This window comes from Sitophilus oryzae, unplaced genomic scaffold (genome assembly GCF_002938485.1).
Source record: "Sitophilus oryzae breed Bouriz unplaced genomic scaffold, Soryzae_2.0 scaffold_1393_pilon_pilon, whole genome shotgun sequence".
NCBI classification, from domain to species: domain Eukaryota; kingdom Metazoa; phylum Arthropoda; class Insecta; order Coleoptera; family Curculionidae; genus Sitophilus; species Sitophilus oryzae.
In genome coordinates this window covers 1,370,482-1,397,345 of record NW_022146052.1, presented here as the reverse complement: position 1 = coordinate 1,397,345, position 26,864 = coordinate 1,370,482, and the positions used below count along the sequence as shown (strand labels likewise).

Sequence of the window (26,864 nt, the reverse complement as noted above, 5' to 3'; positions counted from 1 at the left end):
GCAATTTTTAATTGCCTCGATCCACTTTTGTGCTGAATGCTCCTCCTTCCGTTCATTTATCAAAGTCCGAATGTCCAAAACACTTAACAGGAATCCGTGAGGCACCTAATCAATCTTATTTTAAACTGTAATTAAAGAAATAGATAATGGCAAGGAAGAAAAAAAGAAAGAAGTCAGTTGTATGAAACTGAAATGCGAGCGATTTCTATCTTTAACTAGTGCTTTCTTAGTGGAAGCGAACGATCGATCGCGCTTGTCGTATGGGAAGTAACATTTGAAGTGTTTTAAAAATTAAAGAGAACGTGTTGCGGGCTCTCTTGTATTGACAATTTGATCGTAAATAATTACACAGATCCACGACTTTCCAGACTAGATACAGATTAGATTAAAATATTTATAGAGTGCCATTATTTGACGATATACAGAGGATCACAATATTCCGACATAGAACGACTACGTATTTTTGGAATCAAAATAAGTTCATTTGACAAAAGTGATCCTTTTTACGGCTAGAGGACATCAAACTTTAAAAATAAACACATTTTTTAAGGTGTTTTCAAAACCGATATTTTGATTTGAATGCGATTTGAGGTGCGTATGTTTTTAAGTGCTTTAACTTTCTCCTTTCACAAAACATAAAAAAAGTACGGTAAGGGTGAAAACAACCCCCACCCTTGCATAAATTTTAGTACAAATATTTTCCAACTCCACGGACGACTAATGTTTGTTTCGTAAGATGGTCCTCCTATAAGTAGTATTTACTACATTTTTTGCCTTTTGTAAAAAACCTACATTTGAGAAAAAGATTATGGAGATTTTTTTTCCACAGCAGACTTACAAAATATACAGAGATTTCCAATATTCCGTTGACCTAGAAATACTACGTATTTTTTGAATCAAAATAAGTTAACTGCATACGATTTACCTCATACAAAAGTGTTTCGTTTGTCCCGTTTATCAATCAAAAGTAAAGACAAATATTAATTAATTTAATTTTTTTTTATTTTTTTTTTTGTAAAGCTTATTGTAAAATATAATTTGGGATACTAAAATAAAATTCAATATTCTTGCCAAATAGATTATTAACGCATAATAGATTTTATGATGATGTGACAAGTATATTTTTTGGTCAAATTCGGAAAAATATTTTTTTTTCATGAAAAAGTATACGCAGTGGCGTTTTTTAACAAGAGATAAAACATGTAGTAAGTACTAAAATGAACATCGGTCGAGAAGAAAAAATCGGTCGTTGGTGGGGTATAAAATATTTATACTAAAATTTGTGTAGGAGTGGGCGTTTTCACCATTCCCGTACTTTTTCGTAATTTTTATCAAAAAATTGTTATAATAGAGAGAACACAGTAAAATATTGTTCCGAAATATTACGAAAAACTTTAGATTAAACATACTCTATTACATCACTTCAATATTCTGATATAGAAAGCTATTGGTAATATTATGTGAGATATTTGTGTTATAAGTCAAGTAAATCAACTTTTACCGTGTGAGTGAGATGTTTACTTCAAAGAACTTCGAAACAAAATGATGTAAAAGTTAATTACGGATGCATAACGTAGGTTGTTTTATATTATACTGTTTAGATAAAATTCAAGTTTTTAATTAATTGAGATATTTTTTGGACAGTACTGTATTTACTGTTGAGAACATTCTAAGCTGTGATATAAATTCTGTAGAATATCCACGCAATGCAACTATTCTAATTTTATTTACGTCAAAGTCAAGTCACTTAAAAGTCAGGGATATTAAAGGATTTTACTTATTTGAAAAAATAGTGCCGATAAGTAGGTATAATCTATGAGGCTACAGGGTAATTAATACTAAAAATAATAATATATTTTACACTCTTAATCCTTTATTTTTATCAGACTTAGGACTAATTTTTGTAGAATCTTATTTTCCAGACTTAAATGATGTATATAAGGATTTGTTTTACGATTTAGTATAAAATAAGTTATATTTTCTAGAAAATGTCGAAGATTTGCTGTATTTGACATATAGCGTGATATAGATCAATCAATTATCAATTTTATTTTTTCAATACTATGCATAACTCGTCTTATATGATTTCAATTTTAATATTTTTATATTAAAATTGAATTTAAAAGTTTAAAGTTTGTTTCTTATTTTTTAATAAGAAACAAACTAGAAAAAGAGTATTTGTGGTATACCATATTTCTAAATATTTTACAACTAAAATATTTGTTTTTCTTCCCACACTATAAAAAATCAATAGTTTTTTACGTAGTGAAATATCTACCGACATTTTTAGTGATTACGTATAATACAATAGAACCATAATCAATTCATTTTATTAAAAATAAAAAATGGTATTTTATTTACTAAATAATTTAGAAAAGAAAATACTATTCTTTGTAGAATTAATTATGTTTTAAACTGTCACTGTTAAAAAATATGGATTAGTTAGCAGCCAATCTTTTGGTTTCTTTATTTAATATTTTTATATTTTTATATATTTCAGTTATTTATGTAGGAATATTTTATAGTTTTTATTGAACTAAAAAATAAATTATTAGAGCCAAAAAAGAAGTTGCGGGAGACTATGAAATCTAATAATACTTACTAAAATTTAAAAAAGGCGTGCATTATACCCAAAAAGGCCTGATTTATAAATCAAAAAGAAGCAAGTCTTGAGACTTTGAGTCTTTTTTCATTTTTTGGACCTAATAAAATATTATTAGTTTAGTAATTGAAATATATTATTAAATTATAAAGTATTGATATTGGCATATGGCTATTATTTTAAATTAAATTAAATTCGACTCTAACAAAACCATATAAAATCAAATATAATTAAGTAAAACGGAGTGGAAAGCAAAAGGATATATATGTGTACTGAAACAAAAGAGAAGTACTGAAGCTAAATTGGAACTCTGGGAAAGGATTCAGCTGTTGTTTATTAAACCGTGAAGAAATTAAAGGTTCAAAGCTCCTTTGAGGAAATAAAACTCAGTGTGAAATTTTTACGGTTTGAAACTCAGGTAAGTGCAGTAAATGTGAGAGGAAGCATCCTTCAAAAGACGTAATACATCTAAATGTTACAGCCATATTAAATGCTTCTTAGAACTTTAAACGACCCGTTTATAATAAAAAAAAACACAAGATATAGTGGTAATAAAAATTGAACAAATAATGAAACAGATAGTAAAGGATCCGGATTCAGGATTATTACACTCATCACGTAGTTAATCAATATCTAACTTTTACATAATACATATATTTATAAATATCCAATCAAAAAATTGCCGGTATTAATTGTAAATAGGTGTTTCCACGGTTCAAAGTCGTTCTTACTACTTTACTTTTTTATAAATATCGTAATCTTAAACCATACAGGATGTTCCAAATGCCAAACTTTCTAAAAGACAAATTAGTTTTTCCTAGTTTTTTTTAAAAGATGGAGAATTAAAACATAAAAAAAATTGTATTCAAAGCATTTTAAAATTTTTAGAGGTTCCATTAAAAAGAGTTAAAAAATAAAAATATTTTCCTGAAATAAATCCTAATACTTACATTGTTGTAACTTACAAACAGCTTGTAACTTAACAGCATGTAGTGTACGTCTGCTTTGTTCGTTAAACTTTATAATTGAAAATAGATTATTGGTGAAATGAATGTTTATATTGAAAAATAGTGTCAATAAGTAGTGATAATCTACGAGGCTACAGGGTAATTAATGCTAAAAATAATAATATATTTTACATCCTTAATCCGGTATTTTTACCGGAGTTTTTGTAGAATCTTATTTTTCAGACTTAAATGATGTATATAAGGATTTGTTTTACGATTCAGTATAAAATAAGTTATATTTTCTAGAAAATGTCGAAGATTTGCTGTATTGGACATATAGCGTGATATAGATCAATCAATTATCAATTTTGTTTTTTCAATACTATGCATAACTCGTCTGTATATGATATACATTTTAATAAAAAAAATAAGAAACAAACTAGGAAAGGAGTATTTGAAGTATACCATATTTTTAAATGTTTTATAATTTGTATTTTTTCGTATTTGACTAAGAGTGGGTCCCATGGGACCCTCCACTGTGGCCGCGAGGGCATACTGTGTAGAACTAAAATATTTGTTTTTCTTCCCATACTATAAAAAAATCAGTAGTTTTTTACGTAGTGAAATACCTACCGACATTTTTAGCGATTACGTATAATACAATAGAACCATAATCAAAGTCGTTCTTACTACTTTACTTTTTTATAAATATCGTAATCTTAAACCATATAGGATGTTCCAAATGCCAAACATTCTAAACTACAATGCAGTTTTTCCTAGTTTTTTTTAAATGGATGGAGAATTAAAAAATAAAAAAAAATTGTATTCAAAGCATTTTACAATTTTTAGAGTTTCCGTTAAAAAAGAGTTAAAAAATTAAAATATTTCCCGAAATAAATCCTAATACTTACATTGTTGTAACTTACAAACAGCTTGTAACTTAACAGCATGTAGCGTACGTCTTCTTTGTTCGTTAAACTTTATAATTGTAATATACTTGAAAAAATATTAGGTGTTATTTTAACACGATGGAATAATGACAAATATTAAGTAGGACCACTTCTTGTTAACCAAGAACCAACAAGTCATTTCACTTATTTACGTTATTCACTTATTACTATTCAACGTAAGAATTCTGAAAATAATCCTGATTCTGATATTGTTTATTTTCATGCAATATTCAGCGACGTATATAACGTTAAAGCTTGTTCCATTTCAACATTTCTAATAACTCAAAATTATAGATCTAAAGTCTAATGTACTGCAATAAATTAAAAAAAAATAACAGCAATACCCAACGCTTGTGGCGTTCACAGGAGAGCCTAACAATCTACGTCCAACTCTACTTTAAACACTTTGGTACTTCTGGTTACCCAGAAAGATACAATTTTAACTAAAACTTCTGCTTGTTTGATTATATTTCCTTAAATTTTCTGGCTTGCATTGTATAATATATTTCAGTACGACAATGAATAAATTTTGATAAGAAAAAAAAGTATAATTTATAAGTAAAATACTAATTAAATTAATGCATTTTAAAACAAGTTTAACATTTACGCTACTCTAGATCCTGGTGAAATCAAATATCCTTTTATAACATCTAGTTCGCAGATTCGTCTTGAATTTCAAACCCTTCCGAATTGCTACAGTGACTTAATTAAATTTGTTTCATGGCAAATATTTATATTTATCATAAAACTAAAACTCTGTCTAGTATAAAATAGTATAGTAGTTTTACTTAGTAGCTAAATTTGAAAGACGACATTTTTGATATAATTATCTTTACTTGTCTATTGTTATTTACTTTCTTCTTTATTTCTTAATAATCGTTGTTATTATTTTATATAAAACACTTTTTAATTAAAGTTTCGACAATATCAGAGGTAATTAAAAGAAAACACAACTGAGCTCATTATGGTCAGAAAATAATTACCACAAAAATCTAATTAGAATTTTAAGATTTGAAACTGAAATATTTAAAAAAAGAAGAGAATTAAGAGTGACATGAATGAGTTTTAATTAAAATTAAATTAATTAAATGTGTCTCCAAACAAATTTTGGTTAATTTATTATAGTTACGCAACACAAAATCTGAATAAAAATAATTACTTTATATGTTTTTGTAATTTTTCTACCAGATATTTATAACAACGTTACACATTTTTTTAAGAATTAGTTTAAACAATAAAATTAATATAATAAAACAAATTAATATTTTAGTAATAGTTGTAAAATATAATATAAGACTCTCTATACCAAAAAAAAAATATATATAAAATTAATTTTTTTTTCAAACGTCAAAGAAGTATTCATTTTTGCGACGCGATTGATAATATAAAAACGTAATTTTTTGTTGGCAAAATTGTATAAACCGTTAAATGCTGATTAAAAATTGTCTCTTGATCTCCTTGATGAGATTAAATAAGTACTCATTGATTCCTCATCAAATAAATATAAAAAAGTTCCTCTAAACACGGGTGCGGAAATAGTTAGAAACTGTTAATTTTTTTTAAAAATAGGCCTAAAGTAATACCATTATTTTTGGGGGAATTTGCTGTAGGTAGCATTGTACATCGATGAATTTTAATAAAATTTAGTAATGAATTATATATTATTAAACAAATAATTTTTAATTTTATTTTTATTTTAATTGTATTGCCATTAATAAAATTGCGTGTATCTCATCGAAGAGATCGAAATGCATAAAATATCAAGGTACAACTTTTAATCGACATTAAATGGCCTACACACTTTTTCTAATAAGAAGAAAATAGGTCAGTGGCGCACATGTTTTTTAAAAAAAATATTCCAGTGATAACCCATAGGCACGTCCCTGGTGAATCTGTCAACACCTTTTTGATAAAGTCTCATAATAAGTGTTATCCTCCAAATTTCATTCTAATCGCTAAAAGCGCTTGGAGAAAATTAAAATAAATAAAAAAATAAGATTTTAATCCCCTGTAACTATGGCAGAATCGGACACATGTTGATATGAAAAATAAATCTTATTTTTACGTGAGGAATCTCCCACAAGAGATGGCACATGTTTTTTGAAATACCCTGTACGATAAATATCTATTGATAATTTTGTTTTTTAAGGGAGGGTATGCATTACTGAATTGACATGTTACCTTTTCTATAAACCAAATTAAAGTGTTAAAATGGTATATAAAGAAACTTATAAAAATCTCTAAAAAAACGGAGAAAAATTTAGTGTTATCTGCAGGGTGGCTTAAAGAAACTGCGTAATAAATAGGTAATGAAAAAGTAATTTAAAACAAATAAAAATAAAAAATAAGTTCTAAAAGCATTATTTTAGTGTTTTCCTTTATCTTACAAAATCCTTACCTGACTAAGTTTTGCTGGAATCGGCTCTGTAAATCCCGGATGAAACCATCCAGCCAAGGATCCAATGGCTAGAGCCCCAGCCAACACCAACACTGTGAAGCATAATGCCACAACCAGTCTGCTCTGGCTCGAAAGTACCATAGCCATATTTTCGTATTTTATGTTCCGCACACGTTTTACACTTTACATTTTTCACTATTAAAGTTTCGCTCTGCACTTTTGCATTGTTTAATATATTTTCGAAGTTTTTTGGTTAATTGTAGTTTGGGTTCACTCATGGTTAATAATCTATTATATGATAAATGTTTCATTAATAACACAGAAACTTACAGATATTAATTTTTGATATTCGGATCATATTCAATGCGACAAAGTAATTTTATAGCAGTATAACAAAGTTTAAAACTTTGTATCAGGCTGTTGCCTAAAAAGTACCTACGTGACCTGAGAAAGTTGTTAAATTATGAGTTATTGCTTATATATTAGAGATAACGACTTGAAAATTTAACTTTACTAGAATATTGGAAATTAATTTTGACATTTTAATTATTCTGTTACACTCAGTTTTAGTACAGTTCAGTGCTAACAATAAACAACTAAAAATATTTTTTAATTTGCTTGTAATTCTTATATTATATTAAAATTAATATTGATACTAATAATAGTTTATTGATACTTATAATTCATGTTCTAATGTGTAAATTAGTACCTACTCAAATAACCATTAAAAATATATTATATCCATTCATCTATTGTACTGCGTTCCTAAATTTATAATTACTTAACATAAACTATAAAAAAGTATATGTATATATACAGGGTCGCTGATATGTATGGAAACGGTCGATTATTGTGCAAAGTATACGAGGTACCGCAAAAAGTTAAATACAAAAGTTATAGAGTTTTTAAAGGCCTAACATCTCGTAATAAATGTAAGTATACAGGGTCGGTCATAAAGTATTGACACCTCATAGATTCATTTTTTTTTAACGGAATCCCCTGTATATTATTGGGTATTATTTCTTTTCTTCAATTATAAACAAAAATTGTAATACACATAATGTACCTAAATCCAACCGTTTCCGAGATATCGAGTTTTGGTTTTGACATGTTAAACGAAAATTAAGTAATTTCCATACTTGATATAATCTCATTATATACATCTATAAATGCTTGAAAACTAGTGTTAAATATTATTAAGTGTCACAGTTTCTGCAGAATGACATCGTTAAATGAAACCGAACACATCGAAATTAATTAAATCGAATTGTGTAAGTGATATTTTCATAAGTCAATAACTCGGAAACGGTTGGTTTGAAGTACATTGTGTGTATTTCTCTTTTTGCTTAGATTTGAAGGAAGAATTTAAATATGCAATAATATAGAGGAGATTCCATTTAAAAAAAATAAACTTTAATGTGCCACGACTTTATGACACTGTATACTTAAATTTGTTACTCGCCAATAGACATTTAAAAACCCTATAACTTTTTTGTTTAACTTTTTGCTGTCCCTCGTATATTTTACCCAACAATCCCAGTTATTTTGGACTTATTTGAAAAACTGTAAAGAGAAAATATATTTCTTTTGTCGAGACCTACCTCTAAAAATATTTGCACTTATTTAAGACTCATCCTGTATACATATAATACCAGGTAAGAAATAGTCGTATACCTACAAATTTTTGTTGTATAGTGCAAATATTTTGAGGGGTAGCATATTTTGACTCTAAAAACACGTCTATAAGGTTTATGTCGCAAAAAAAATTGTAATGTTTTGAAAAATTCTTTGGATTGTTTTAGTTAAAAAAATAATATAATTTCTTGATAACATTACAATAATAGGCAGTAGATTACATTTACAAATATATTTTGCACTTATTTAAGACTTACCTACCTTTATAGGTGATATATCAAGATAAGTTTAATTACTTTGCCAGATCCATCTTAATTAATTAGTATTATTTTAATGGAATCAAGCGATTACGTACACTAAGACAAATCGGAATAGGACAAAAGGTTTTTCCATTCTATTCAGTATTCGAAACAAAAATAAAATTGTAAAATTTTTTACAATAGCATTATTCTATCAATTATTTGTTAGCTCTTGGTCTAGAGGTTAAGGAGCTAAAATATCAATAATATCCAATTCATTTTTGTGTTTAAAAGAGCTAATACCCGCATAAAGTAGATAATATTATTATAATCACAAAAAACTTCTATCAGTTAACGAGTCAACAAAATCTAACTGAATTATTGTATGAAAACGTACAATTAAATCGAAAGGATCCCCGGGGATATCCGATAAAACTTTGGAAAAGCTGCTGCTTTGATTGCATTAAGAGAAACGGGAAAATATGGGGAAAAAGCGCCTGCCGGCTCTAACTTTGTGCCGGAGAGGAAACAATTTACTTGTTGCGTTTGTGTCGGTACGAATCTCTTGTCCACATTAATAAATCAAATTCGGTTTGTTAAATTAAAGCATCGACAATCTAACTTTGCCGAACTTTCAAAGGATATTGTTTAATTTAATTAGAAATGTTTACGGTATTCTTCCTTTGTGTTACTAAATTGGACTGAAATATAGGTACCGTAAACAGAAACATTTTCTGATAAAACTGAAAACGTTAATTAAATAAATATATCAAAACAATAGCTTTTGTCTCTTGAAAAAGTCTGTGTTTTCGCCACAAATAAAAAAGTATTTTTTTTTGTAAACACCACTGCGTTGAATTCAAACAAAAACTAGCTTGTCAGTGGCTATAAAGCCACATTTATTTAGTATTACTGTGATGCTAGTTTATACTACTTTTATTAGTATAAACTAGTATCACAAATTTGGTTCTAACCGACACGAAATACTAAAGGTACCCATACACACACAGACCGACAACATGTTTGAATCTGCAGATTACTTGAATCTCACGGCCTACTGAAATGTATAGCAAAAAATCGACAATTCTAATCGTACGTTCCCATATTTTGGCAAGTTGTAAGTTTTGTACTATCAAGATGAGCGATTTAAGTAATAATACGAGTTTTTTAACCGATTTTATTGATTTTTATAGGCTGTCTGTATCTGTTTTGTAATTAAAAGTAAAGTTGATTCAAACAGACAGAAAAAAGCTAAAGCTTATGAAATATTGCTTGAATTTTACAAATTTCTTGATATGAATGCTACTATTGATTCTGTAACGAAAAAAATAAACAAATTGTGAAGTGCTTTTTGAAAGGAACTTAAAAAGTGCGAAAATCAAAGAATTGAAGTGAAGATTTTTGGTATTTTTCTTTGATATTAAAGGCTTAACCATCTTTAAAAGATCATTATAACATGTGTTATCCATTCTGAGGTACTTTTTAAGGGCATTTGTTGAACTAGTTCTTAATTTTCACACCAACTTCATGTGAGATAATGTAACAGTCAAATTTCCTCGCTACGACCTCTGAGTGCTGGCTCATAAAATATCGCAAATAGCTATTACTTTTGCATCATGTTTACTATAATTTTATTGTTAAATATTATTTTATTTAAATTTTACGATTATGCAACCGAATATACACCGCGATATTATACAGCTACAGCTACACAACATTGTCACTGGATGCGCCCAGCAGTAGGCTTTTTGTGCATCTCTCTTTATCTTTGATCATCACCTGTCCGTCACTTGTCACTGTCAGATCAAATCAGATGTTTTTTTTGGATTTATTTATCCTTAGTTTTGGTTATTGAAATTTTATAATTACCAGATAAAATTTCATAGTTAAATCGTTTATTTTTTATATGGATCGCAGTGTGCAATTCGTTCATTTAATTGTGGGAATTTATGAGTTAAGTTTGTTCATTGACCGGATATGGAATATGGCAGTGGAAAATATTCTAGAACATCGTTTTTTATTTATGCCTTTTTGTGAGTTGGGCTGGAGTAGATATATAGTTCTCTATCTATATCCTTGAGGGATATTTCCGGTTGAAATCTGATTTTGTGAAGGAAATCGAATCCTTGCATCACCTCTTGTGTATCCACCGACCGCAGAGTATCGTCGTGAAAAACTCGCTGCTGTTTCGCGAAGCATTCCCTGTTGGTATTTAGCAGGTCTTCGTAGAGAAGGATTAAGTCTTCCGAAGCTCAGTTGGTCAGAGACGTGGTTGGATTTTGTTGTTTTGTATGGACCACCGACCAATTTCCGTAATGGGATTAAAATAGCCTTTTTCCGACCAATCGATATTCCGATTCCATGTGCCCAAGAAGTCCCCGGGAGTTCCAAAAGCAAGAAGACCGATACAGACCGTAGATCGTAGAGCACAGAACAGTCCAGAATTCCATTCTCTTGCCCGTGTGTAGAGGTACCCGTTGGACATCATAAACCCTCGTTGAGGGTTTGTTATGTTCACCGTTTGAAATCTCAACACCTACCTTGCACCTGCACATTTGCTGACGGGCTCCAGTGACATTGTATCGAGCTGCTGTACACCGTCGTATACCATCACCCTGTAGCTATACACCGTAGCTCAGCCGGAGGACGTTTCAAGATTACACTGTAGAGTAAGATTGTTTAGGTAAGTTTAGGTTTAGATTTGCTATTTGTATTCCGCCATTAGAGCATACTTAGTTTAAGTTAAGGGGGATGCCGATAATCGCGTGACGCGCCCCTTTATTAAAATCTTTGAACCCCGACCACCCGGCTGTTAAAATTAAAAAGCTAGAGGCCTCTATGCAACTCATCCCGATTAAGTAAATTTGTGTTTTATTGAACTTCAAATTAGAAAAGGACGCGGCAATAATGTATCACATTGTAACAATGAATCTTTCAACCAGAAACGCTTTTTGTCTTTGTAATCGACTCTTGCAATAACAATGACACGAGAAGTGCCGCTAGCTTTTTTTCTTAGCGTTATTATTCAAAAACATTTTTCACTTCAGAGACTGCCAGAAAGATAATTCGATTAAAATTGACGATGAGTTGTGTGTGTGGTGAAAGCAGTTTTCCTGTAGTTCAAAAACCGACAGTCCCAAAACTGAAGATCGCATCGTAACTCTATTGTATCAGGCCATACACAATAGAGTTACTATTGTGTATGGCCTGACAAAGTTTAGATCTTCAGTTCAAATCGTACAGGGTGGCTCGAATTTGACGTTCATCATAGGGATTTCGAAAACCGTAAGAGATACAGGATCGGTTAAATGGAGGCAAAGTAGCGCAATTTGATGCTCAATAAAATGCCGTATTGCATTTTGAAAAATTTCGAATACTTCCGAATATATTCGAAAAAAAAACGGAATTTTCCATTTTGTTTTCTATTGTTTCCTGGCTTTATTTGTTAAGATAACTTAAAATGAAAAACACATGGGCACTTTTTCTGCTCTATAACTCTATATGATTAAATACTGACTCTGACGTTTCGGCTTCTGGCGACCACCATCAACTTAATTTTTTTAAATATGGATTTGATTTTTTTTCAATTTAATTAAATCCTTTCATCACTCTTAAAACACTATATATAGTCACTTTGATATTTGCCGACGTTTCGTACTGAAAATTCCATCAGCAGAATATTTTATGCAAAAAAAATGCAATACGGCATTGTATTGAGCATCAAATTGCGCAAATTTGCGCAAATTTTTAAACGATCCTGTATCTCTTACGGTTTCCGAAATCCCAATGGTGAGCGTCGAATTCGAGCCACCCTGTACAGTCCTAGAAATGCCGGCGAACTGTATGTGAATGGCGTTAAGCGTTTTAGGAGGTATATCTCCTTCCGTAGTCAGAAACAAAAGAAAACAAAAAATAAATTCAAAATATCTAGATACAACTATTCAGAAACACTTTATTTTCCAGCAGATACGTCTATTATAAAACATTGACGTTCTATAATTTTCAAGAAATAAACCTGCCACAATGGTATTAGAATTCTTTAAGAGCTTTTTTATATACGTACATATATGAGAATTAGTTAAAAAATATATTTTTAAATTATTTACAAAAAAAGTATTTCTATTAAAATATTTCGAACTGTAATGTCAAATTTTTAGAACAACGCAAGGAACTCCACAAGGTGCAGTATCCTCCCCCCATTAAGTGGATACCAACTTAAAGCTGAACTCAAGAACCTGGAAAAGTCTATCCGTAACCTAAAAACGTATTATCCTCCAACGATACACGAAGATATTTTTTAGAACTTACGACCGAGCAAAAAAATATATTTTCCTTGATATAAGTAAGAAAAATCTTCGGATTGTCACAGGATTTTTAATGAGGACACTGTTTCCAACACCTCAGATGATTGAAGCGAAGAAACTACAGCGAATGCAGATTCTATGCGGAAAATGGGTGAACATAAAGTTTGGTACTACTGATATCGGAGATGGAGAACTAACCTCTATAAAAACGTCTTATATACTGGCACTTGCCAAAGCCCTGATATTGTATATAATAGATATGTTGTAAACGTTTTTGTCCGAGCCAAAAAGACTTTTTTTTTCTATGACAAAAACGTTTTGGCTAAATCTGTTTTGTTCCTTCTATGTGCGTCCAGCCTAAGGCGTCAAATTTGAATCGTCATGTACCAAATATTTTCCTGTCGTCTTATCATAATTCATACGAAGCAACAAATAAATCGTTTGTTACTTTCCAGCGTCTACGAAACGTCTTAATTTGTTCTGGGGCAATTTCCAGCGAACGCGCTTGAAATTTCAGTACAATGTAGTTTAAAAAATTGCTACTAACTTATCAGATTAAATAACACGTAAACAGTAAAACATGATACGTTGAAACCCGCGTGGATTAGGTTGAGATTTATGGTCGTTGCCGATTAAACCCGAAGATACGGAAACAATTCTGATGAATGTAGCTAAAGTTTAAATGCAATAAACTTTGAATAAATTAATTTTCGCCAAACATCGACCCCAATTCGACGAACCGGACGCTTTGAAAAATGGCCCGACTGCATTATTTCGGATTTAGCAGTGTCAGTACATAAAACAGATGTTTTTTGTTCGGCAAATCCACAGATAATATTGGGCAATAAATTTTTGTTATATTTATTTGAATAGGTATGACTATTTTACAATGTAAAAAAAGTCGTCGAGCTTATGAATTATTTTAAATAGTGATATTTTTTCTAAACTTAAATTTCATCTATTTTATATATACATAGAAAATATATAATAGATTTTCTGGGCCCGTATTCTGTAACTTTGACATAAAAACGTTACGCTTTCAAAGCGGTGAGCGCAAGTATTCGATCAGCGAAACGCAAGGCAGTCGATTTTGGTATTCTCGTTGCCATGCGAATCGGGTTCTGGATACGCGTTGAGCACATATTGGCAACATCACAATTTCTAATGTAGCTAATAGTCAAAAGTTGATAACTGACGGATGTAACAATGAAAAATGTCAATGTTACGTGAATTTCATAACCTATTGTTGAGTTATGTCAAGCTATTTTTCTATGGATATGTCATTATTCATATTATACGAGGAAAGTGTTTAAAGGCTTCTCAACATTTTCGATGTTTTGAACAATATTTATAGCTGCCAAGTCGTAAGTTATCAATTACTTATTGAGGAATTTATAGAAGAAGTAGTAATTCGCACTAAAGAGCAAGATAACGTACAAAATCACAATTTTTTTGATTTTCACTGACAGTTCGACAAGCAAAATGATCCTTTAAAGCAACCGTTTTCAAAGCGCTCAGCGCAATCAGTAAAGACTCTAAGCGCGTCAGACGAGAATACCGAAATCGATAATTAAGTGCGAGCTCAGCGAAAATTAACGTCATATACGCTGAGCGTCTAAAAGCGCTTAGCGTTTTCTAAGTTACAGAATACGGGCCCAGAAAAGAATTCTCATTTTTATCTCTAAAAGAAAATCTATAAAATAACATTCTTAAGTTGAAGTTTGCCTTCATACATAAGCGTTCTTGAATAGTTGTCTTTAGATATTTTAAGTAGCTATTTTTCTTTGTTCTTTGATTTATTCTGAAGATGCGAGGAAATATACCTCCTGAAATGTTAAGCATTTTATTTGGTTAAGCAAATTTGTTTTATTAGTAAAATACCACTGAAAAATTGGTCTCTGTCGAATCAACGCAGTGGTGTTTACAAAAAGTAGCTTCTTTTTTTTGTAGCTTTTCTTCCAGTTTAGAAAAAAAAACAGAATTCTGTTCAGAAAATGAACCTGCCAAAAAAGATTTTACATATTTACATTACACATTATTTTAATAGATATTGTATATTTTTGGGTGCTTAATTTTATCGCAATAAATGGAATTTTATGATAATTTTATTCAAAATTTTATTAAAAATTATGCAGAAAATGCATGCAAATGAAGTAAAACGAAGTTAAAAACATTAAAATGTATATTCTAGCCAGCTAATATTTTTTTTCTTTTCTAATTTGCCTAATAGTAATAAAACTGATATTTATACATAGCTATAGGCATTTAGATAATTCGGTTATTTATTAACGCTGAGAGCGTTTAATTCCCCAATGTATTATAGCACTATATTAAATAGTAGAATATTTTGTTTTATTTAATAAAAAAAACGATATCAAAGACGACTAGGGAATTACATTCGATGATTATTTTGGCGAATTAACCTCGTCAAAATAGACATAATTTCCTTGGCCCGTGCTATTTTTTATTTTCCAATGGCGCTTACTGCCTGTTGGCTTTAAGAAGGCTGTAATTTATTTTTGTACCGATTAAAAACGATTTTCAAATACTCTACTAGTGTAGTTTAAAATCATGTTTAGATTTGTGTGTTTGGAAATGTTCTGTGTTTGGAAACGTTCTGGAAATTTAGAATACTCAATTTAATAAATCGATTTAAAAGTCTGCTGTTTTTTAAATTAATTCTTTGAAAATTTTCTAAATAGAAATAGAGACTGATCGGATAATTACCCAGCAGTAAAGTAAGGATTTAATTACTATATTGATGCATATTTATATAGAATTTTAAATTTGTTTTTTGGTCCCAAATAGGTAACTGAAATATCGAGATTTTCTCATGCATCAACCTGTATACAATTACATGTTAAATAAAATTCTAAATTCTTTCTGAGACACGTAATTAACCAAAATTGCTCCGATTAACGTTTCAGATAACAGGACAATTTCTATTAAAATTTTTGCGTGCAGTATCAACTGAACGACTAATAATTCATTTCAGGTTTTATTTAAACAACTACGTTGATAATGTTAATTGCAGTATTGGTTGCAGAAAAATATATCTTTAATTTGTTTCGGTTGTTTAATTAATAGATTAGGAGAACGTGTGTGTAATCGTATCTTAACAAATTATGAAATTTAAAATACTAAACTTAGTAAATCGATTTAAAAATCTGCTATTTTCTAAATTAATTCTTTTAAAATTCTCTAAATTGGGACATAGACTCATCGTTAAAATAACATTACAGTGAAATAAAGATTTAATTTCTCTATAGACATATATTTACATAGAGTTATAGACTTTTAACTTTATAATTTGATCCCAAATAGGTAGCTGAAATATTAAGATTTTCTTATGAATCGACCTCTATATAATTACATGTTAAATAAAATTCTAAATTCTTTGCTGTGTAATACAAAAAATTGCTCCAATTAAATTTTCAGATAATGGGACAATTTCTATTAAAATCTTTGCGTGCAATATCAATTGAACATCTAATAATAATTAATTTCTGGTATTTATTTAAAAAACTACGTTGAATATTAATTGAAGTACTGTTGCAGAAAAATATATCTTTGACTTTTTTTCGGTTGTTTAATTAATAGATTAGAATAAGTCACTCATATCTTCACAAATTATGAAGTTTGAAATACGAAACTTAGTGAATCGATTTAAACGTCTGCTGTTTTTAAATTAATTATATTAAACTTTTCTAAATAGGGACATAAACTGATCTGAAAATTTACATAACAGTAAAGTCAGAATGTAATTTACCAGTAGATACTAGCTCAATATGAGTTTAGTTTTCATTTTCACCTAAAGGATAATCTGAACTGAAAGCCCTTAGAATTTACCCAAACTTTCCTATACTCTTTCAGCGTACATTTCTCACAGCAGCACGATACACCAGGGCTTTATAAGCCGCAAAAGCGATTTTATAAAATTTATACATCAAAGTGAAAATCCAGCAGCTTTGATGTCCGTGACCACTTCTCTCTTTGGCTTGGGAATGTGTCGACGATGCAAGAAGGCAGAAGCGAAATATCAGCCGCAAGTTGTCCCTGGCGACTAGCAATGGCATGTGCCATTGTCACGCGTCTTAATAGAAAAAAGTAGTCGTAACGTGACAGTAAAGAATGGTGCTATTTGTTATGAGTCGCCCGAGACCTATTTGATTGGATAATAAATGTTTATACCAATATAGAAAGAATAAAAATAGAAACAAATGTAAAATACGTGTAAAAAATGGTGTGGTATATTTTTATCGCCAGTTTTTAGAAATATCGAAACAAACATTAAACATTTAAAAAAATTTATCTGATTTATGTTAAAATTGGCATTTTTGACGTGAAACTTCTTTACAAGCGGTGGGAGTAAAAAAATCAAGGCGGTGACATACCACGACCTTGACACGACATGCCCTTGACCATTTCTTGATGTACAAACGAGCGAGAAGAAAAGTGGTAAGGATCGCGCAAACACCAAAAAACATTTGATTTAAAGTTTAGAAAAGCATTGTAATAAACTTGATACTGTACCTGGGTACAAATATTCTCTGGTTGTGTGCTAGGAAGGGAAATTTTCAGGCATATTTTCATTGATAGGTTTATAGCTTCTGAATAACGGTCTAGGTAGCATTTTGCCCATTTGTTAGCTCAGAATCAGAATTATAGCTAAGCAACTCGCATTTTCATTGAAGGACATCGTCATATTTATTTCATACCAATAATCAACAAGAATATTTGTATAATTTAACAAAACTACTGTAAACCACTATAAATACGAATTGTTGGTTAGGTTCAAAATCTTTTCTCTTCTTAAATGAATTTAACATTGTTAGGCAGCGTTATTAGGCCGTTAAAATTATTAGGCATTTGCATAAAAGTGTGTATTTTGGGTGGTATTCTACAAAATTTGCAGGCTATTGAGGAAACAGAAAATGTACAGATAACCGAAATAAATTAAAAATAAGATTTATATTAAAACTGCATTATATGTCATTTTTCTAAACATGTCTTTCAAATTGTTTTTTTCAATCATTAGTTTTCAATTCAATTATTGTATATTATAATCATCTATTATTTTTTTTACTCCTGTAAATTTAAATTTTATGTCAGATCTTAATTACTTAACGATAGATAGCTGATGAGCCAAACCAAATCAAACATATATTTTGTGTCTTATGGTGAAATTTTATATTTAGAACTAAAAATATTATTTAATATACAAAATATATCATTTCTTTTCATAAAGATTTTTTTTTCAAAAAGATTTTTACGTTATTTATTATAATTTTTTTAAACCACTTTTAGACTGGCCACACGGTACACATGTACTATGTCCATGTGTATGCCTGATGAAAGGCGTGCTAGCTCGGTAAATCTGCTGAGCTTGCCCGTGTGTGAATATCCCGCTTTAGGAACTGTTAGAATTTTAATTACATTTTAAAGACTTAATTTGCTTTTGCGATAATAAAAAAATAAAATAAGTTGTCGCGTGCGATAACATAACTCGCTAACATAAAATTCTGTAATAATAAAGTGATAAAAAATATACATGGTGTTTTAAAAAACATATGCCACTAAGGAGATCCCTCGTGTAAAAATAACATATATTTTATATATCAACATAGGTTCGATTATGCTTTGTTTCGTAACTACGGGGGATTCTTTTACTTATTATAATTTTTTTTCAAGTGGGTTTAGTAATGTCTTGATATTTTGTCGATTTTGATCTCCTTGATGAGTTAAGTGCAATTTTATTAATCGCAATTAATAAAACTAAATAACCCTCAACTAGCATGGTAAATTTTAGCACCGCTAATGTTGTTGTGGGGCCCGATGTACCCCAATTTTTTTCTTGTTAAGAACAAGATTTTAAGAGAAGAGATTTTATAAAAAAATTGTTATTTTAAAACTGTTTACAATATATTCAAACTTGTGAATTAAATGTATCATACATTTTCAATAAATTAATAAGAACGGACACAAAAATAAATCAAACCGCATTTTTAGGAATTTTTGACATCAGAAATATAAGTTGGCTAAGATTGTTTTACGATTTTCCCATATTATTGAAAGTACAAACAATTGAAATGTGAAGCTAAGGTAAAAATAACAAATTATACATTATTTTCAACAAAACTGCAAATCTTGAATGTATATAAATTTTTCAATCAGTTCTTGCTAACATACAATCTGCAGTCGCCGCACATAGATCGTGCACATTTGATTCATGAGATTTTTGTTTTTTTTTTTGGTCATTTCTCATTGACACACACTACATCTCTTTCGTTTCTTGTATAGATTATTCAATTCTCTCTTTTTCAGAAATAACTCATTCTCTCCGTTTGCTATTAGACTTGGATTAAGACATATTAATAAAATTGCGTATACCATCAAGAAGACCGAGAGTGACAAATTGTTAAAAGGCGACTTTTAATGGGCATTAACAAGCCTACAAATTTTTCTTAACAAAAGGAAAAAAAGTCATCAGAGCAAAAGTATTTTTTTAGAAAATATTTCAGTGATAAGTGGTAATCCATGTGCACTTCCCTTGTGTATCTCTCGACACTTTTTAGCATTAAAATATGTCGCACTTATAGTAACTTTTACCCTCAAAATTATATTCAAATCGCTATAAGCATTTAGAGGAAAATTATATTAAATCTGAAAAAAATAAGACTCTAACCCCGTGTCATGTCGCCGTTTTTTGAAACACCTTGTATACCAAAAATGTAGGGTAAGCTAATCCTAGTTTTTTCACTGGAAATAGGATGCAAATATTTTTGGCCAACATTAATAACGAAATAGTTAAAATTTCAATTAGTTTTTGAAGAGTCAATATGTTTTTGTGTGCTATTGTTGTCTCCTGTACGGCCCAAAGTCCTCGAGACTTTAGCAAACTTTTCGTCGTTGTGTCGGCGAGTTTGGAGTTTTCCCGTTTCTGTTTCCGGGCGATATTTTCCGTAATTTTGTGGTTCGTGACTTTGATAGCTGGCAAGCTACCCCCGGGGCGTTTTTCAACGGCTGTGACTTTTAATCAGATAGGAAATTTAACACTTGAAAATTTAAAGCGTCCGACTGATAACGTTGGAAATATGGCCTGGACAATTTGAAACGTTTAATAAAATGGAAAGGGACGAATAATTTGTTATAAATTTTTAATTTTATTTTCATTTAAACTTTCAATTTTTGTTCTACTTCAGCAACTTGTTTTTACTGAGGAATTTGTTTTTTTACATGCCATTCATATAAATATTTATTTATTACTATTACGTCAGAATATCATGTCAAATTTCATATTGATAGTCTAAAAATTACTAAAATAGTACTCACACCGGATGGTAAAAAAATATAAATAAAAAAACATAAATATAAATATAAAAAAAATTGTCCTTAAATATAGTATAGTTTTTTAATATAATTTATATTTTGTGTAATCTTTTTAAAGGTCAAAGAATATATAATTGATTATACAGAGTATATAATTGATTATACAGAGTGTTTAAAAAATATGTACTCTCTCTCATCGGAAGATTCCTCTCGTAAAAATAAGATATATTTTTGAAGTGAAACTTCTTAACGCGCTATGGGACTAAACTTTCAAGGCCGTGACACATCACGACTTTAACATGCCATGGCCTTGATGCACGAGCTAGCGGGGAAAAAAGTGGTAAGTATCACGGAAACACCAAAAAACGTTTGATTTAAAGCTAAGAAAATCATAATAACAAACTTACTTATAATATACTGTACTTGGGTACCAATATCCACGGGTTGTGCGCTAGGAAGTAAATTTTCATGCATATTTTCATCGATAGGTTTGTAGCTTCTGAATAAAGTCTAAGTAAAGCGATATTATTAGAGTTAAGCAACTCGCATTTTCATTGGAGGACATTGTTATATTTATTTCAAACCAATAATCAACGAGAATGTTCGTATAATTTAACAAAATTACTGTCAACCAATAAATACGACTTGTTAATTAGGTTCAAATTTTTTTTCTCTTCTTAAATAAATTTAAGCGTTAACATTACTAGGCATTTGCATAAAAGTGTGTATTTTAGGTGGTATTCCACAAAATTTGCTGGCTATTGAAGAAACAGGAAATGTACAGATTGCAGAAATAAATTGAAAATAATATTTATATTTAAACAGCATTATATGTCAGATTTTCAAACATGCCCTTCAAATCCTCCAATTTAATAGCTGTTAGTAAGTAAGTCAATTATGCGCACATAGTGCTCACACAAATTTTTATATCAAAATAGGTCGCATTTTGCTTTGATCCGTAGGTACAGGAGATTAAAGTTTTTTTTATTATAATTTTCTTCAAAATTAATGCTTTTAGTAATCTGAATGAAATTTCGAGTGTAAAACTTACTACATATTTTAATGCTAAGGAAGTATCGACAAATTTACCAGGGACATATGGGTTATCATTGTGATATTTAAAAAAATATATGTGCTCCACTGATACTGTTTTACCTCGTTAGCAAATCTGTGTAGGCCGTTTAATACCGATTAAAAGTTGTATCTTGATATTTTGTCGATTTCCATTTCCATTATAAGTTAAACGCAATTTTATTAATAACAATCAATAATATTAAAATAAAAATAAAATTAATAAATTATTTATTTAATTTAACAACCTAACATATTAAGGTAATTACAAAATACATACCTAACTTTTAAGAGTTCTAACATCTTGTAACTTTAAAACTATGCATTTCCATGTTTATAAGATTTTTTTTCATATTAGGTGTGTAAGTGGGTGCTTATTTAACACTTTGGCCAGTTAATGGCATTAACATTTTTTATCGATTGCTTTTCTATTAAGGCAAATTAATAGAATAGCGTTTATCCCATCAAGGAGACCGAAATCGACAAAATATCAAGAGACAACATTTAATCGGCATTAAACGGTTCCTACAATAGACAGATGACGAATAAAGAGTCAAATAATTTAGATACACATTACTTGTAGAATGTAGAATATTTAGGAGGGGAGTTAATCATCGCGACCTTACAGATCTATTGTGTGTTCCCCTTTCTTGAGTTATAACGAGTTATAACTCATCATACAGTCTCAGGGCTTTAACAAAAGCCAGGATCTGAGACGGCTCCACAGAGGCTCGCCATCTTCGACATTAGCCGTAGCAAAGTTCATGGCACGAATGGTCGTCGTCTCGGCGCACTCAGTGATAAGGTGTTCTGGTGTTTTCCCATTTTCCCCACAAAATCTGCAGTCGCCGTTGTTTCTCAGCTTCAGCCTACTGAGGTGTTCATTGAGGAGACAGTGTCCTGTTAGAAGCCCAGTGACAATCCGAAGATTGTTTTTACTTAAATCAAGGAAAGCCTTCTGAGGAACTTTTTCGAGTGTCTTAGACTGTTGGAGGACACCCATTCCAAGTTACGGAGTCTTCCAGATTCTTCAGTTCCGCTTTCTGAATAATTCCCGTTTGGAAAACAGAGCGGTTCTGGTCCAGTTAGTGGAGTGTTCGCTCCTTTCCTAGCTAAATCATTTGCTTTTTCATTCCCTTCTATCTCTTGGTGAGCAGGCACCCAGAGTAGGAGGACTTCACTTTCTTTGCCTAATTTGTTGAGCTTCTCTAGGCATTCTTTGACCACCTTCGAATTGATGGTTACTGAGTTGATCGCGTTTAGTGCTGCTTGACTATCGGATAGGATGGCAATTTCCTGTTTTCGATAGTTCCTATGTAAGATAAATTGTAAGCATCTTTCAATAGCATAAATTTCTGCCTGAAGGATACTGGGGTAGGTGCCTATTGGTTCGGAATATTTAGTTTTCGGCCCAAATACTCATATCCCTGTCCCTGCTTTGGTTTTAGAAGCATCCGTATACCACATTATTGTATGGTCTTTTATATGCTGAGTAAGCGTTTCTTCCTTCCAATCCTTTTCATTACTCAATACTACAGCGAGATGTTTCTCAAAGTTGTAAATTCTTGGTATGTCATCCACTGGGAGTTGGAGTAGTGGAATTTTCTTTTTGAGGGTGTTCCAAGCCCCTGACCTGAAAATTCTCCCAGTACTCTTTCCGTCAATGACCATTCTGATCATTGTCGCATTGGCATAACTACCGACGACAATATGCAGTGGTGTTAGGTCTAGAATGACCTCCATTGCTGCTGTTGGACATGTTCTCATGGCACCTGTGTACACGTTACTTACAAAATCATGAAAATTGGCCAATTAAAACAAAATATATTGAACTTTAAAATACCTACATGAAAATATTAAGGTGTCCGTTTTTAGTGTAGCTCCTCAAATATAATTAATAAAAATGTTAAGTAGCTGCGCTTGTGCAACAATTTCGTTTTCACTCTGTATATTATTACTCTATGGATCACTAATGTGTCTTGATTGTGTTATTACCACAATTTATGAAACTATGTTTCTATATTTTTACTTTTCCCCTATTTAGCCTGTGCTCGCGCTATTTTTTGCGCTCGACCAATATATTAAAAGCGATGACAAGCCGAACGTATTCATTTAAATGCGCGAACAAAGGCCCGTTTAAAATTTGTATTGCGCCAGTTTTCTGGGCGGCAAATCGTAATTTACCTTTGTTTTTCAAAAGAAGACGCGGGTTATTACACATAAATAAAACTACTTGGTAGAGGTTTCTGTCAGATCGTTTATCATTTCCAATTTACGACGTTTTATCGCCTATTTTTATTTTACGGCTTTATGGTCGCTATAACCTTTTCATATCTCTATTATCTTTAAAAGTCCATTTGCCATGGGTTTTTTCTGGCAATAGTTTAGTTTTTTTTATATCTCGAATAAAACATTATAAAGATTAAGAAGAATAATTAACCAATGGTCTGTATTTATATTATATTTCAATATACACTCACCGGCTCACAACCTTAAAATTTTTATGTACATATTTTAAAGTTTTATATACTTTGTTCTAGTATGCCGACTGTGATGATTTTTCAGTAATATATAGCTAAACTATTTGACTTTTTAGTGTCTTTTTCTAAATTAAAAATATAAGTTACCATCTGTCAATTATACTAAGGAAAACAAAATGTTGTTATTTTGGTGAAAGTTTGAAACACCCTGTGCAAGGAATTCAAAAATTATTTTGTCACCTAGGTACGTTATTTCTCGATAGTTTGTTTTTATATTCATCTCAATAGCTTTATTTTTAATGGAGATATTCGCTTTTGAATAAGACAGTAACGATTTACAACAATTTTAATAATGAAATTATGTCTTTGTTTTTGCGTCCCCATCAACACACTTAAAAGTAGTGTTTATAGTTTTTATAATATCAGTGCAATTGGAAAGCCATATTATTATTGTTTATTGACATTTATTCAAGTAGAGATGGTTTTAAGTTAAGAAGTATCGGCTATTGCTGTTTAAACTGATCATGGTTGGTAGAGATCAACTTCTGGACTTAAAACCATCTCTGCTACGATAACTGCCCAACAGACAATAATAATTTGATTTTTCAAAGACAGCGCATTACATAAATCATAAACACTATTTTATATTCTGTTGACTAGGACCAATAGCCAAGGCATGGTTTTAATGTAAAAATTACGAAGAAATGTTAGTGTCATGTTCAAAAGCGAATATTTCCAAAAAAGCTACTGAGATGAATCAAAAAACAAATCGGGAAAAGACGAACACAGATGATAAAATGATTTTTAAATTCTTTGCGTTTGTTAATATAATCCACAGGGCGTTACAAACTTTCACTAAAATAACAACATTTTGTTTCCCTCGTATAATTATTGACAGATGTAAACATTCATATTTAATTTAGAAAGAGGTACTAAAAAGACAAATAATTTAGCTACAAATTGTTTCAAAAAATATAAAAATCGGTTCACGAGAACACAATATTGTATAAAACTTTAAAATACATCAAAATTTTATGCTGGAAGTACACACTCCCCGAGGTGACCCGAAGCACGACAAAAAAGTACGGTCCTAACCAATAACAATGTACATATCGTTCATTTTATAATAAACCTCCGGTCGTCCCGGCGAGTGTGTACTTCCAGCATTAAGGAGCCCGTTTTTCGTGTCGGTGAATGAACTAAAGTTTATAAAAAATTGAGTTTACATAACTAAAGTTTATAAAAAATTGAGTTATAAGTTGATACATTTATATAGAGTTTGCTAAAAAATCATGAAAATAGGAATAAAAATAAAAAAATAACACTTTAAATATGACGAAAACATTTTCGTTGCGTTTTTTTGCATCTGAGTGTCTAATATGTAATTCTAGACTAATTTGGGTGATAGTAGCAATGTTACGTTAGCGTGGATACCGGAGCGAAAATTACGAAAAGATAGAGGCTATTCAAGGCTTCCCAATGCCGTATTATTTGGCGCAGAACCCTTCTCCGGCACCTAAAACATAGTCACAAAAAATGCATTACTAACAAATCTCTAGAATTGTGGACAAATTTACTAGGTTCGAGACAGTTAAAAAAGTTTATAGTAGAACGTCCGCCAAAATTTATGGCGGACCTAATAAAAAAACAGAAAGGCTATCAAAGCTGTAGTTGGTCTAATAGTAAGGCAGTCGACTTTTTAAACTTAATACGCATCTAAAACTGATCCAGGGACCATGTGCACATTTTATCAATCTGAAGAGGAAACGACAGACGACAAAAGGGATGTCACTATTCTGTATATTAGGCAATGGAAAATGATAAGCCATTGAAGAGCTGCCTGGAGGGTTCAGTATCCAAGTTCTCATAGACTTTTTCAAAAAGAATTGGACTGGAGAATATAACCTAGAGAAGAGGATCACAACCGAGCTGAAAAGGTAGTTTTAGTCTTCTAAATATTTCAGTCAATAAAATATAAGTATAATAATACGAAACAAAGAAAAGGAAAAGAGTAAAATTTAATGTAAACATTGTTTATCATTCAGTGACACAATTTCATCTCCTTAAAGGAAGTTGGTCGCTATGAATCGACTTGGCATTCTGAATATTTTATCCCCTCAGTACGAAAAAACTTTACGCTCGTTTTCACACCCTTTTTCCTTGTGCGTAGGTTAAAGTTTAATGCTTCCTTATTGTTTCCTCTAACTACGTCGCTCGGAACGATGTTTACACGAGTTGTATTATCTTTCTAGAATCTTTCTTGGCATTGTAGTAAAAAAATAAAATATTATGTAAGGTTGCCGTGAGGTCGTGTTAATAACTGTCCATACAAACAAGGGATTTTTAAGCGATCAGTCCCGCAGACCATATATGACATTCCATATTTGCCGACTAAAAACCTTTTACATTACTGAATTTTACACCGACTGTGACTTCAGACATAACTTGATGACGTTTTTGCAGTAACACATTACTTCCGTTCAGTAAAATAACTAAAATTTATGCTCTCTAAAAAGCACTCATTTATTGTGTCAGAAAAAGTATAATATAATAATTAATTTAGTTAGAATCTGGACCTTAAAATAAATAAAAAAGAAAAATACAGAAAAAACATTTCAATTATTTCGTAAGAAAACAGCCGTCAGTGATAGAGCATCGGCATTAAACTTAATGAAAGCGTCTTTCTGACACTTTCTTAACCTTTTGAGAGAGTTGGGTCTAGAGAGAAAATATTTTATACATCAGGGAAAAAACTTAACGCTCATTTTCACTCTCTTTCATGTGCGTTGCTTAAACTTTAATAATACGCTTTTCTTTTTCTTCATATGCCTTGCGTATGGAAGGGACGTTTATTTCGGTTGAATTCTCGCAGTTCAGAAACTTATTCGGGCTGCTGTAATAAAACGCGC

General features: G+C 30.6%; 1 protein-coding gene across 9 annotated transcripts in view; it reads right to left on the bottom strand.

Moving 5' to 3' along the window:
• The window catches only part of LOC115875628 (collagen alpha-1(XVIII) chain-like), a 955,759-nt gene that overhangs the window by 360,414 nt on the left and 568,481 nt on the right, over positions 1 to 26,864 (bottom strand). For 2 of the 9 annotated variants that reach the window (XM_030891139.1, XM_030891140.1), the window contains exon 1: positions 6,898 to 7,179. The exons of the other annotated variants lie outside the window; for them this stretch is intronic. In XM_030891139.1, coding sequence (XP_030746999.1) covers positions 6,898 to 7,044 — 147 coding nt within the window. In that variant the 5' untranslated portion in view covers positions 7,045 to 7,179. Of the gene's footprint in view, positions 1 to 6,897; positions 7,180 to 26,864 lie in introns of those variants that run through there. 9 annotated transcript variants of the gene reach the window in all.